Source organism: Dromiciops gliroides, chromosome 1, assembly GCF_019393635.1.
Source record: "Dromiciops gliroides isolate mDroGli1 chromosome 1, mDroGli1.pri, whole genome shotgun sequence".
In the NCBI taxonomy this organism is placed as follows: domain Eukaryota; kingdom Metazoa; phylum Chordata; class Mammalia; order Microbiotheria; family Microbiotheriidae; genus Dromiciops; species Dromiciops gliroides.
The window spans coordinates 142994868-143010012 of NC_057861.1; the positions used below are offsets into that span (position 1 = coordinate 142994868).

The 15145-nt window shown below is 37.1% G+C and overlaps 1 protein-coding gene across 1 annotated transcript in view; it reads left to right on the forward strand.

The window, feature by feature from the left end:
- STK3 (serine/threonine kinase 3) overlaps nt 1–15145 on the forward strand; it is a 465914-nt gene that overhangs the window by 268987 nt on the left and 181782 nt on the right. The window contains exon 7 of the mRNA XM_043968349.1: nt 2722–2859. Coding sequence (XP_043824284.1) covers nt 2722–2859 — 138 coding nt within the window. The remainder of the gene's footprint in view (nt 1–2721; nt 2860–15145) is intronic.

The window sequence follows — 15145 nt, forward strand, 5'->3', positions numbered from 1 at the left end:
AATGTTGAAAACTATCCTTATATGTAACTGGAAAATAACAAAATACTGAACAATAAAAAAAAATCTTCTGCATCAGAAGTGTGTTTATGAAGGGAGTAAGAGATATGAAGAACTTGGTAAAGGGCAAGGAAGAAAAGGAACAGACAGCTTCATCCCCTGCTGGGAAGCTATTAGCCATTTCTAGTCTAGCTACAGCTGTTGTAGAAGAGGTCAAACAGCATTCAGTCCTGTGTTAACTCAACTAATTCTACAAGAAGCCTTTGTTTGCATTCTACCTGACTGGTGTGTTTATATACTCATCAACGTAGATTCAGAAACATCTCTCCTGCCTTTCTATCCACCCATACCTAATTATGACCACTGAATTAGATGTCATGTCATCAAGTAAAACTTGAAAGCCTAATTTATGTATCACAGGCAATTGACCTCTTATATGTTAAGTTTGCTAAGTAATTTATTAGAATAAACAAAATTACAAGATGGTATATAAACTACTAAGAGAATAGACTTTTTTTTTTTTTTGCAGGGCAATGAGGGTTAAGTGACTTGCCCAGGGTCACACAGCTAGTAGGTGTCAAGTGTCTGAGGTCAGATTTGAACTCAGGTCCTCCTGAATCCAGGGCCGATGCTTTATCCACTGTACCACCTAGCTGCCCCGAGAATAGACTTTTCAAAACAGTATTAATTCCTCATTTACATATCACTTATTAAATTGATTAGGATTATTCTTACCTATTCATTGTAGGGTATCTTTAGACCTCTTCTACATAGCCTATATTCATTAATTATTCTGTATTCAGATTGCTGTATTACCAGTGAACCTCACTTTAAATTAAAATTTCGACTATAAAGTATGTGTTATTCTTCTTTTACAAATTGTATAAGCTTTCTTTGTGCCTTTAAAGTCTGACCTACATTTATAAAATTGTTAACCAAAAGCCTTTCAGCAAGACAGCAATTATATGCAGCAAATTATGCATTTACCTTCAATTTTAAGCTTGTATTCACAATTTATTAGAAGAAAGATACATACACTCTGTCTTTATACTGGTTTCTTCACAAGAGAGGCATTATTTTCTAATAAAAATGATAACTAGTACTATCAGCCTACAAAAGTGAATAGAAAAAAAGAAAAAAAAAGGAAAAAAGTGAATAGAATACTAGAATTCTGGAGTAAAAAGGGACATGAGAAATATCTAATATGATTTTGCTGATAAGGGAAATGAGGCCTATAAATGTTCCATGTATAACTACATATACTTCTATGAAGTGGCTATTTACATTCACTGTACTGCTTCTAAAAAAATGAACATCGAAAAAAATGTAAAAATTCTACATGAAGTTACTGATTTGGCAATTGTTCCTAATTCTTAAGAAATTTTATTAAAATTATCACTGGACTTTGATCTATAAAGCAGACTGGTTACAAAATACTTTCTCTTACCTCTTCCTTTTGCTTCAGTTAATCTTTTTTGTACATTTTCCCCATTATTTCAAGGGGTGTTTGCGTGTGTGTGTATGTGCACATGTAGTAAAATTTTATAATTTGTTAAAATGCTAATTATGATTTTAATAGAGTAGTAACAGACATGTGTTAAGTACCTACTATAACACTGTTAGGTTCTAGGGGAGAGACCAAGTTTGGGTAGATTACTAGCTACCATGGTGCTTATAGACTAATGAGGGATGTGTCACAAATAAAGATCCCCATAATATACAGCATTCCCTGATATGTATTAGATGTTGCAAAAGAAATCTCTACATAAGAGGCAAAGAGATGGGCAGGCATGGGGGGGAGGGGGAAATCCAGGGAAATCTTCAAAGGAAAAAAACATCATTTAAGATGTATTTTAGAAGGTAGAAATTCAATGAGGAAGAATGGAAAGGCCATTCTTTAGATAGAAAGAAAAGACAACCAGGAGGGCAGGCATGGCTTGGGTTAGAGAAAAACCTACTTTGGCAATATTATAGAAAATGCAGAGGGGTGTAATATAAAATATGATCAGAAGAGTATGGTGACAGGCAGAAAAGTTCGAACTTAAGTAAGGAGTCCCTAAGTACATTTGAGAAGAAGAATTACACAAGCATATCTATGCTTTAGAGAGATGATTATTGGAAGGATGTATTAGAGAATGAGAGAGCATATAGAGATATCAAAGGTCATCTATTCCACATCAAGATATGGAGTGAATTGAAAATATTTTAAAATATTTTCTGGTCAAGTTTTATTTTAAATAATAGTGTTAATATCTTCATCACCAAGAATATTTGTGATCATTGAGACTACTATTGGCCCTTTAGGCTGCTATGCTTCTACATAACTGATATGCATACATATAATTAAGGGGTAGGAAGTATATCTGCCTTTTTCAAGAGGAATATTTTAAACCAGGAAATGCCCTTAGTTTCTTAAGAGGGTCAGAAATGAAAAATCTTCTCTGGAGACTGATCCATAGTAATAGATAAAATAAAGAATGATGTGCTCAATGAGGTACAGTTTAAATAGAGGAAATTTAATGGGAAGTGGCTACATTGGTAGCAGATGGACTTGCTTCCTGAATCTAAATCTTACTGGAAATCTTAGACCAGTTAAAATTTGTTCTTCAGATTTAAAGTCTGATAACTAAGGTGGATAAGGAGATTTGTTTATTTGACTGTGCTCTTGTGATTTTTGCAGATTTTTTTTCACCTGTTGATGTGGATTTTCATTTTTTTTCCTAGGCTATTTTTATGATTCCCACAAATCCACCACCAACATTCCGGAAACCAGAACTTTGGTCTGATGAGTTCACGGATTTTGTGAAGAAATGCTTAGTGAAGAGTCCTGAGCAGAGAGCCACAGCAACACAACTTTTGCAGGTCAGTACATACACTACTCAAGGAGGTCACTTTGTTCCTGCCCCTGTTTCCTGGCTTTCAGCCAAAGCTGCTGTGAGTTTCATAATTCAGGAAACTTTAGTATGACTTAAACCTCCCAAGATGCACGTTATAGCAACTTCTCCCTCTTAATCCTTTTTTGGTCTTCTATGTTTTGACATGTTTTTTACCCCAATTTCTTTTCCATCTCAGTTTTTAACCATTAAAAAAGTTAGCTGACCACTTTAATTTTATTTTAATACAAATTTTTCAAAGGATTCTGTGTTCAGAAACTGGGTCCTTCTGCTTTGTTCATATGCTGTCCATTTTCTTTCTCATATATTCTGACTGACCTTCTTCATTTTTTTATTATGATATATGCTATATAGAAGAAATCTTTGAACTCTTTGAAAAGGATGATATGATGCAAAAATGAAGTCTAAGATTATGTAAAGAAGAGTCAGCATTGTTGCCAATAATAAATTTTGCATGTAGGGTAGCAAGAATTTTTTGCTGAAAAGTACCCAAATTTCACCCCAAATTATTCAGGTCATCTTAGTCACATGGGACCTGGATATATTTGTTTCTTTTTTATTCTCCTAACAGATGTTTCAATAGCTATTGAACACATAATAGATATGCCCCATTAAAACAAAAACAAAGAAAACCAAGAATTTTATTTTACCCTAGGTTAATAAACTCATAATTTAAAAATTTCTAGACTCTTTAAAATTTTCTAGACTCTTTTGTAAGCTTTTTTATGAATCTTCCCAGCTCTAATTCCTACTCATTCAGTCTATCCTTGATATCAGAGTAATTTTGGTGTCAGAATAATTTTGATGTTCAATCTATCCTTGATGTCAGAGTAATTTTTCATACATACAGATCTGATCCTTTTACTCTTATTCTCAGAAATCTTTAGTGACTTCCTATTTCCTGCCTAGTAAAGTTCTTCTTTGCTTGGCATTCAGATCCTGCCATGGCCTGATGGGACCCAACATTCAGATCTTATTTCAGATTACTCCCTTCTACTTCATTGTGCTTCAGTCATTTTGGACTACTTTGTCTTTTGAATACGTCCTATGCTTTCACATTCTATAGTAAAAGGCATAACAGTCTATTGCCTGTGATTGCAGACAATCTTAGCAATTCCAGGTCATAGGCTGAGGCCCCATTTCCAGGGTGCCACTCCCTGCTCCTTTATACTCATTCCTCCCACATCCCTAGTCTACCCTACCCTTTCACTGTAACCTACATTCCATTGTTAACAAATAGAATGGGGCAGCTAGATGGCGCAGTGGATAAAGCACTGGCCTTGGATTCAGGAGAACCTGAGTTCAAATCCAGCCTCAGACACTTGACACTGAACTAGCTGTGTGACCCTGGGCAAGTCACTTAACCCTCATTGCCCTGCAAAAACAAAAACAAAAACAAAAACAAAAACAAAAACAAAAACAAAAACAAAAAAAAACCAAATAGAATGAAATATCTTTCATATTAGATCTGTGCCTTTCCTCTGGAAATCACTTTGCATATAACTTGTATTAAATTTTCCATATACTTATTGTTTGGTCCAACAGAATATAAGCTTCTTGAGAGCAGGTACTGTTGAGTTTTTGTCTTCATATCTACATGGCCTAGCAGAGTTAGTTTTTTGGCCATGAAATAACCAAAAGTAAAAAGTTGGTCTTAGTCCTATGCAGCCCTCTTCTGTGTCCACAGCAGATCATGGCAGCAAAAGGGACAGAAGTCATTAAAAATCACAAGGAAGTATTAACATAACTTTGTGAGATATTAATCTCTTCATTGTTGAACATGTTCTCCTCAAAGAGGTGAACCACATCAAAATGGGCATTTTCATTATAGATGAAATCATATGATTTAAAGAAATTGCAGCTTGAATAGAAAGGTAGCTCACAGATCTTCTTTGCATAGAAAATAAATAAATTGGTAGAATTGGTTTCATTGTTAGAGGTGACATGATATAGTGGGAAGGGTGCTGATATAAAAGTTAGAAGACCTGAGTTTAAATCCTGGGTCTATTACTTAAGGGTCATGTAATATAAGATAAATAATTTGTTTTTTTCTTGGCCTCAGCTCACTCATTTCTAAAATGGGGATATTAAATTTTGTACTACCCACCTCACAAGATTATTTTGTTTTTGTTTTTTTTTTTCTTGGCGGGACAATGGGGGTTAAGTGACTTGCCCAGGGTCACACAGCTCACAAGATTATTGTACAAATACTCAGTTCTCTCAGTTAAATGTTCATTTAAGTATGGAAATTTGAGCTTATAAACATGTCAGAAATATCATGATAATAACCAACATTTATATTGTAATTTCAAGTTTTCAAACTGATTTGCACTCATTATCTCTTTGGAACCTCCTAATAGGCCTGTATGGTAGGTAGTTAAAAGTCTGATTTTCCCCATTTTACAAGTGAGGGTAGAGGCTCAAAGGGTGTGCAGATCTCCATGGCCTCAGGTCTGTCATCTGAACTCCCTGGCTTCACTCACTTTGCTCATTTGTCAGATGAAGGATTGGACTCAATGGTCTCTGAGATACTTTCCAGCTTAAGATCTGTCTTCCTATAAATAAATGACTTGTCCAGGGTCACACAGCTAACAAGGGTCAGAAGTATGATTTGAGTCGGTCTTCTTGCCTCCAAATACGGCATTTTATTCATTCAGTGGGCATGTATTTTATTGTCTGCTACATGCCAGACACTGCTGGGCACTAAGATAAAACAGTCTCTGTATTCAGGGAGCTAATCTCCTTTTGGCAGAGGGCATGGAAACAGCTATAAGCAAATGCAGGATAAATCATTTCCAGGGTGGAAGAAAGGAAGGGACAAGAAATTGGAGGATCAGGATAGTTCTCCTACAGCAAGTGGCCCTTGAACTGAGCCTTAAAAATAGTTAAGGATTCTAAGACACCAGTAAGAAAGGAGTACATTTTAGGCATGAGTGACTGACAGTCCCATTTCTCAGAGGCAGGGTAAAAGAAGGGAGAGCAAAGAAAGTCTTTCCCCTCTCACCCGTTCAGTTCACGGTATCCATACTTTGGGTGAACTGTGATTTTCAACTTCTGGACACAGCATATAAGGGTGGCTGAAAAGAACAGCATAAAGCTATCTATAAAGTCTTTATGAGAATGAATATGATACATATCAAAGTTAGCTTTGCTGAAAACATGAAAGGAATTGGCAGATAAGTACAAATGATTATCTGCAGCAGACCACATCTTTATGGTAATGTACCTCCCTGAAAGGTGCAGAAAATAGAACATTGTGATTACTATTTGCTGATAATTTTTTAAAAATATATTTGGTTTGGTAGAGCAGAATACATTCTTAAAGATTCTCCTTCGTGTGTCTCCAATTAATGCATTACAGTCATAAAACAAGATTTTTTGTTAGAAGTAACAACAGAGATAGTAACTCTTTTCAATGGTCTTCCTGTTATCAATGTCATTATCACCAAGGGTGTCTTACCTAGGGTTGCACTCAGGCTGGTTATCACCTGCTCATGTTACTTGACCAGACTGTCTTTTTTCTTAGTATACATTTCCTGGATAATAAATATCTTTTATGATACTTCTTGCATATATTACCACGGATATGTTTCAGCCTACTTATGTCTACAGCGTACCCCTCCATTGTCCAATGAGGTATCTGCAGTTTTGTTTCTTTGGACATTGTGATGCAAATCAAGGAACATAACCAGAAGAACTTGATACTAAAAAGGGGAGTGTCAATGTCAAGAAACCACTTGGGCAACATATGCAATAAGAAGGGGGCATGTAAGCATAATACAAAGGAGGGAGTAAAGGGGTCAAAGGAGAGTAGACAAAGTGCTTTAGGAAAATTTCAGAGGGTAGAGATATCACTAAAAATTCAAGGAATCAAGTAAGGCTTTAAGTAAGTACCTAGTTTCCACCTTGACATTTTCAGGCTAATAAAACTTAACTTGATTTAGACTGTATTTATATAAGAGCATCTGACTGGGATTAAGCCAAAAATGTGGACAGATTCATTGATTGCAGCTCGTGCGTTATATTAGGGGTGGAGAGATAGTATTGATAAATGTATGTGTTGCCAGTTAAGTGTTTCCTGGCAAAAATAGGTTAGGAATCTGCAGATTGTTTTTCCTGTAAGCCCCAAACTAATATAATGCTTATTTAATTTGAATTTTTAAAAAAAGTTTTATTATTAAGATATATGCTGATATTAATATTTACACTTTGCATTTGAGAATATTTTCTTAATCAGCATTAACTATTGGAATAATATGTTGGCCTTTGGTTTCCTGTTTTTGGTTTGCTAGATAATTAGGTAGGAACTTTTTTTCTTAATATTCAGAAATATTTACATCTACAAAACAGAAATCCTTTGCTTTAAGAGATGTAACCTTTATGATAAAGAACTCTTTTGACATTTAAAACTCTTCATAATCTGATCCCAGACTATCTTCCCAGTCTTATTATTTCTCTTCACTCATTCCTGCCATGATTGTTCCTTGTATATGGTGTTCCATCACTTGACCTCCATGCCTGGAATGTGCTTCCTCCTAAACTTTATCTTTTGAAACCCCAGACTCCCTTCAAGTGTTAGCTGAAATGTCACATCCTTTATGAGATTTTTTTCTTATTCCCCCAGTCTTTACCCCTACTTTCCATCCCTTACCCCATTATACCTATAGAAGGTAAGCTCTTTGAGGGCTGAAATTGCCTTTTGTATTTGTGAACTTAGCTCCTAATACAGTGGCGGACACATGGTAGGCATTTAATAAATGCTCGTTTATAATTGTTATAACTTACAAAACACTTAAATTAAGAATGATTTTCTTTATAAAAGACATTCTTTTAGGTTTCCTTTTAAACAACAGATTTCTTCAGTGTATTTAAACTTGGTTTATGAAAATTCAATTTTTGTACAACCTTTTCACATTTTATAAAATAAGGTCTACTAGAATTTATTTCAGTAGATTGACCTGATCTATAGCAGTTAGCAAATCTGTCAGCAAAACTTCATCAAGTTCATGGAACTGATTAAAAAAATATTTTCTGGCCTTTGCTATTTGGAAAATAGACTAAGCACAAAAGATAATTTTCATCAGCTATAAGATGACAAGAAAGAGCATCATGTAACACTAAAATGACTCATGGTCTTCCTGCTTCATCCCACCTCCTGTCTGTATATTGAGACCTCAGTGTTGAAAATCCTCTTAGCAACTTAACTGCACAATTCTTTAAACTCCATTGACACTCATATATGCCCAATTTCAGGTATGCACCTTTATAGAAAAATTAGATTTCAATGTTTCTCAGAGTTAAGCCACCTATATGAACCAAAGCTTTGAAATTCCACTTTCTAGCCAGTCTCATTCTTTTACCTTTCCTTCACACACCATCTACTCTTTGTCTTCATCTACCTTTATCCTCCCAATCCATCTTCCCAACTGTCTTCACTTGCTTCTAAACCTTGCCTTGATTACAGGGTCTGATGCTTTTAGTGTTTCATAAAGTACTACCTTAAATACTCTCTGCCATTCTAATATTGCTGAATTATTCATATAAGTAAACTGCTTTTGGATGGGATTTTAGACAGTTTTTGCGAAGAGATTGTGGTATAGATTTGAGGATTTGGATATTTTTGTTAACAATGTGGAGTGATGCCCTGCTTTTGTGAGGACATTTTAATACTATAAGTAGAGAAATCAATTACTTATTAAATATTAGAGAAAAGTGAGTGTGAAGAAACACAATTTTAAGGATACCAAAGAGTGTCTATCATATTGAGAACTTAAGAACTCAAAAGCCTGATAGTGTGCCAACTAATTTGCACAGAACTGATTTATGTGTACAGATGATAACATAAACAATTAGAAATCATATAAGTATTTCGAGACTGGGATATGATAGAAAAAGGACTGTCAATATGATGGGAGAAATTTGGGGAAAAGTGATTTTTTAGGTGAAAGATGAGTCACAAAGAGTCAGGTGCCCATTTAAGCCATCAAGAAGGGCAAAAAGCATCACAGAAGTAGCAGGCAATGAAGACATAGCAGCAGCTGAAAATGCTGCTTCATTCAAACTGTAGTAGAGTGAGCTGAGAAGAGGTTTCAACTGAGGAATTCCTAATTAGTTGGAGAGAGACCTCATGTTATTGGCCAAGATCTCCAGTGACTGCTGTTGCCAATTAGTGCTTACCAAAATTGGAGAAAGGTGAAACTTTTCATAAGGTACATTTCTCTCCACTGCCTCCTCTAGCTTGAGAGAAGAAAAAGCAGAAGGGCTGTGCAGCTGTTTTGGTATCCTACTGAGAGGAACTGTATGGATGTAAGTTCCATTCTGATTGGATAGCAGTAAATGATTAACTGTCTGGTCAGATCTGTGTGGGTATGAGATAGCCACTTTGATGAAAATGGCACTTGTTTGGCTTAAATGGAACTGTTATTTGTATTAAGAGCTAACATTTTCTAAACATTCTTTTCAATCATGTTGAGTCAATAAGCATTTTTATTAAGTTCTTACTATGTTAGAGGCACTGTCCTAAGTGCTAGGAATACAAATACAAACAGAAAAACCATATCTTCCCTCAAAGAACTTACTTTTTATTGGAGGAAGATAACAAATACAAGGAAGCTGAAAAGGGAGGAGGATGAGAAAGCTACCTGACTTGAGGGTGAAGGCATATGACATTGTAGAGAAAATGCAGAGTGTTAAGGATGTCCTCACGTTCCTCCTTAAAATGGGAGGGTTTGGGAAGAAACAGTTAAGGAAATAGAAAATACTTCCAGTGTGTGAAGTCTATAGGTAGAGTGAGCTTCCAGGGTGAAGGGGTTTCTCTGACATTGTAGAGAAAATCAGGTGAGTCAGGAGGGTACCCTGGAGAGGTACAGCATGGCTGGTGGTTCATTTTCAAATTACAAATAGTAGTTTATAATAGGGCATATAATAGGTGGCTCAGTGGATAGAATGCTGGCCCAGAAGTCAAGAAGACTCATCTTACTGAGTTCAATTCTGGCCTCAGACACTTACTAGCTGTGTGACCTTGGGCAAGTCACTTGACTGCAATTGCCTCAAACATCTAGGGCCATCTCCAGTCATCCTGATGTATATCTTGCCCCTGGACCCAGATAGCTCTGGAGGAGAGAGTGAGGCTAGTGACTTACACAGCCTTGGGGCCCTCACTTAAATCAAATTCACTGAAAGTCATGATATCACCCCAGTGTCATAGTCCTCTATGAGAATGAAGGACAAACAACAATGACAACAATAAGGATGATTTTGTAAACTTCAAAAAGCTTGGAGGCTTTAAAGGCACAGTGGGACTATCCCTTTCTGGGCTTCTGTTCTGCAGGGCCCAATGTTGAGAGAATTTTTAGGGCTAATGTAAAAATGCTAGAATAAAGTTGCTGATAGCTTGAGGGTGGAATGATTGGAGTGACGCCACCTGCTGGAGAATTACTGTAGGAAAGCTCTGCCATGAGGAGAAGGCTTCCGAGGGCAAGCCATGTGGTCAGTTCTTTGGCGTCAGGAAGTGACGTTTGTTCGTGGGTACTGTCTATCAAAGCTACCAGCCAGTCAGCTTGAGGAGCCTCCCATTTCTGGGAGGAGAACACGAAATAGGAAGCGTACACTGGCGGAGGGGGTTCTTCCTCTTTGGGTTCAGGACATCAGCTTGGTGGCAGGACATCACATGGGAGGTTAGGAAGGCTAGGATTTCCATGCTATAAGAAATCTGTTCTCAATCTTTTTCTTTATTATCTTATATCATTTAATAAACCCTTAAAAGCCTAAACTCTTGGTGAATTTATCAGTGATTTTAGCTAGTTTTCCCCCCAAAATGGGGGGGGGACAGATTAGAACCCACATTTAGATTTTTAAATTCCATAAGGGGGAAGACCAGAGGCTGATTAGCCTAGGAGCCTAGAGGTTAGTATTCTTCAGGAATCCCAGAAGAGTGGTTAATTGAAAGAGCTTTTAAAGACTGTGCCTTTAGTAGAGGAGAGGATTTCCCAAGCTGAAGAGTTGTGAGAATCAACAGTCAGGCAATGAGCAGAGACACAATTTTGTCTAATACAGAGGTACTTGAATGCACCAGTGACATTGAAGTTCGCAGGCTAGAGTTGGGAGTTTCAAACTCTCTCATGTGTTTCCCTTCCAGGTTACTATAATTGTGTACCCATAGCTATTGAGTGCATTGGTGGAAGAGTGATATGGATTTCTATATGAATTATGATGTATTTTATTATTTATATATTTATTTTAATGTTTTAGCATCCATAATATTATTTTTTCCTTTTTAAGTAAATAGTTACATCTAAGGTTAAAAAGTGCATTATTGTGAATGACTGGTTGTTTAAATAGAAAACATATTCAATGGGGGCTCAAGAGCTAGAGTAGTGATTAGGGAAAAAATGTTTCCTCTCAGGGTTACCCCTAGGGTCCTGAGAAAGTTTCATTGTAAACATGTGGTGGTAGTCTGACTCTGGGAACTTAGACCTTCTAGTGTAAGAGCAGGATGGATAAATGAGCCAAATTTAGGGAAATTCGGTATTTCACAAACCTAAATCATAGTTATGAGGCTGTAAGTCCTAAACAATGTGGGTGCTGACTGTACCCCACTATAACACTTCATTTGCCTCATGACATTTTGGGGAAATAGTCTACAGACCACCCCATTTAAAGTATCATATCTCCATTCAGGGATACCAGAGGCTCTCTAGTCCAATCTGTACCTCAACAAGAATCTTCTAGCACAGTTTTTGTATATCTATGGATTATATACATATAGAGAACAGTTTAATCTATGGGAGCTGATGAATCAATGAGATAATGTAGACCAGAAAGAGAAGAGGGCCTAGGTCAGAGTCTTGGGGATGTGTTTTCTAAATTATTGTTGCTAGGCTGGGTTTTCTAAATTATTTGCTGTTTATATATTAGTGGCTATGTAATAATGTCTATTGCACCCATTTTGGCAGTAAGTATTTATTAATTAATATTGAATATCAGTAAAGAATTGACCGTGTAACAGTTAACACAAGCAGAAAAGCCCCAGTGCCATGTCTCTCAGAGAGAGAGCCCATGGCCTACAAACCTACTCTGTCCTAAGAGGAGAGCACCCACCAAGTGATAGCATTCCCACCCAAGAGCATGAGCTTAAGATGGTGCCAACCTCATGGTCTCAGCTTTTATCCTGTTTTGATAGAGGCAGGTCACTATACATTGATCAAAATTAATTGGCTAGCATGATTCAATTCCATTGGTTGACATGACTTGAGGGTGGTCCTATCAAAATGATCTCTACAGATGACATAGGGGGAAGTATCCAAAAGACTACCCCATAAGTTGCTCTAGGCAAAGTCCATAATCTAGGTGTGGTATAATCTTATCAGTTCAGTAAGCTAGACAAGAGTCTATCACCATTCCTATTGTACACCTGGGATTGGCCCTGAACAAGATTAAAACTGCTAAGAATTGACCTTTCTGAAGTTTGTGTTGGGGAGTGATCTGCAGGTCTCCCAGAAATTTGTTATTAATAATTATTTTCTCACAGGGGAGAGCAGTGTGGCATTCACAATTAGTGGATGTGACATGGATGAAAAGCAGGTAATAGAGGATGAGTGGTCATACAGATTGGCAGAAAATAAGGAGAGAATAGTATCATGAAAACATAGAAGAGAACAGTGTCCAGGAAAAGGTGATCAAGATTGTCAAATGCTACAGAAAGATCATGAAGGATCAAACTTGAGAAAAGATCCTAAGATTTGGCATTTAACAGGTCATTTACTTTTGAATGTGGAGATTGGAGAGAATGGAAAGAACCATTCCCATTAAATGATGAAGTAGGAAGCCATATTGCAGAGGATGTAGAAGAAGTGGAGGCCCTGAACATAGAAAGTTTTCTCAAGTTTAGCCACAAAGACAGAGAGAATACATTGTTGTTTGTTGTTGTTCAGTTGTTTTCCCTCATGTCTGATTATTTGTGACTTCATTTGGGATTTTCTTAGCAGAGATTCTGGAATGGCTTATTTCCTTCTCCAGCTCATTTTATTGATGAGGGAACTGAGGCAAACAGGGTTAAATGACTTGCCCAGGGTCACACAGCTTGTAAGTCGCTGAAGCCAGATTTGAACTCAGGAAGATGAGCCGTTCTAACTCTATTCCAAGCACAGCAGATTGTACAGATAGTACAATAGCTGGTAGGAATGGTAGATCAAGTGAGAGGTTTTTTTTTTTTTTAATTACGGGTGAGATTTGAGCACCTTTGTTGCCAGTAAGGAATGAACCAGTAGATAGGGTGCAGTGGAAGATAAGAGAGGGGGAGATAGTTGAGAGAATTTGTTGGAAAAGTCTGGAGGAGATGAAATTGAGGGTGCATGTGGAAGGGTTTGCCCTTGGCAAGGAGAAGGGCCACATAATCAGAGACTAAGTCAATGAGGAGGGTGGAGGAAGATGGCTAGATGAGGTGAGATGAGTCAGGGAAAAAGAGTTCTCACCAAGTGGTCTGTCTTCCTTCCTTCCTTCCTTCCTTCCTCCCTCCCTCCTCAACTGAGTAGGTGAGGAGTGGGGTGGTGTTGTGAGAAAGTTGCAGAGACATGAGGTTTGGAACAGCCTCTGTGGAGAGTGTAATAGCTAGCCAATTAGGGAGAAAAAGACTGTTTGCCTTATTATAGCAAGGGCTGAACTGATACTGCATAACCTAAATTTCTAGTGGGCCCACTCCACATGTTTTTGTGATTTTTTTTCAAACTCTGTTCAGCGGCATACTAATATATGAATATGAAGAAAGACAGTGGATGGTGGGAGTAATCCAGAGTTGGGATTTTTATAGCAAGATATAATTGCTAGTAGAGCAGGGTGGCAAGGGATTCTGGCCAAATTTTATTTTAAATAATAATGTTAATATCTTAATCACCCAAAATATTTGTGATCATTGAGACTGCTGTTGGCCCTTTAGGCTGCTATGCCTGTACATAATTGATACACATACACATAATTAAGGGGTAGGAAGTATATCTAGCTTTTAGATACTTGGTAACATCATTTGTAGACCATTTTGTTTGTTGTTTTAAGGTACTTCCTTCAATACTTAGATTTCTAATCATAGTTCTGTGGATCCTTATTCCACTGCAGATTTCAGCCCATCCACACCCCTTTGACTTATACATATACTGTTGATGTGTTTCTCTAAATCTTACATGGTGATTCTACAAAACACCTGTTGATTTTTTCTTTTAACATTTCATCATTGTCACTGAATGTGGTAAAATAATGGAATTTGGCAGACTGATTGGGATGGGCCACACCTGTCCTGTCCTGAGTGACATATGCTGCTGATGTCAGCAGGAGAAACCACTCTCCACAGGCAGTTTGAAGGACCTCCCCTTTTGGGGGAGGGAGAGTAAATGCTCCCTGAGGGGAGCTCAGTCTCTTTCTGGTCTCAGTCCCTTTCCTGTAGGGTGAGAGCTGGCGGGAGCTAAGAGAGAGATTTTTCTTGGCAGTTTGTCCTGTGGGCCCTGGCTGCATAACTGTTTCCCACTGAAGCTACAGACCCCAGGTGGTGAGTTAATAAACAAGCCTGGCTCTTTTGAATTAGCTGAGCTGGAAGCGAGATTGGGGATTATGTAGGTTTTGGTTAGAGTTAGGAGGATTATCCATTTTCCTTTTTCCCTATTCCCTTATCTTTGACTTTATTAATTTCACCTTTGCTGTATATTTTATTCCCATTAATAAAGTCTGATTTGTTTGTGGAAAAGAGGCTATTAGGCTCCTTTCTTATTGGCCTGGGAGAAATATCTGAAAAGGCATTACCAGTGACTTTTTCTCAGTCCTCATCTGTCATGAGAATGCGCTGATGAACATGTCCTTCTCATTGACTTCCCTGACACTTGCTTTCTTGTGATTCTTCTTCTTGCTTCCTTTGTTAACACTTCTTCCTCCATGAAAGCTAGCCCTTGCTTTTTGAAGACTTTTATGATATGTAATTGTTTCACATGACAAAATTTGATCTATGATATCACAGATCTGAATTTGTGTTATAAGGGGCTAATATGAAACTTCATAATTAACATCGATACACTTGTGGGACAGGAATATTTTTACCTGTAGCATTTTTTTGTTTGATAATGTTCACCTTTTTTATAAAACCTCATTCTAGTATTTATATTCTTTTCTATACCCTTTGAAAATGTTTTCATCTTTGAGAGGATTTTAATATTGTAGTTAATTCTTTAAGCAGTGTTTCTTCATATGAAAGTATAGAAATAAAATTTCAAAGC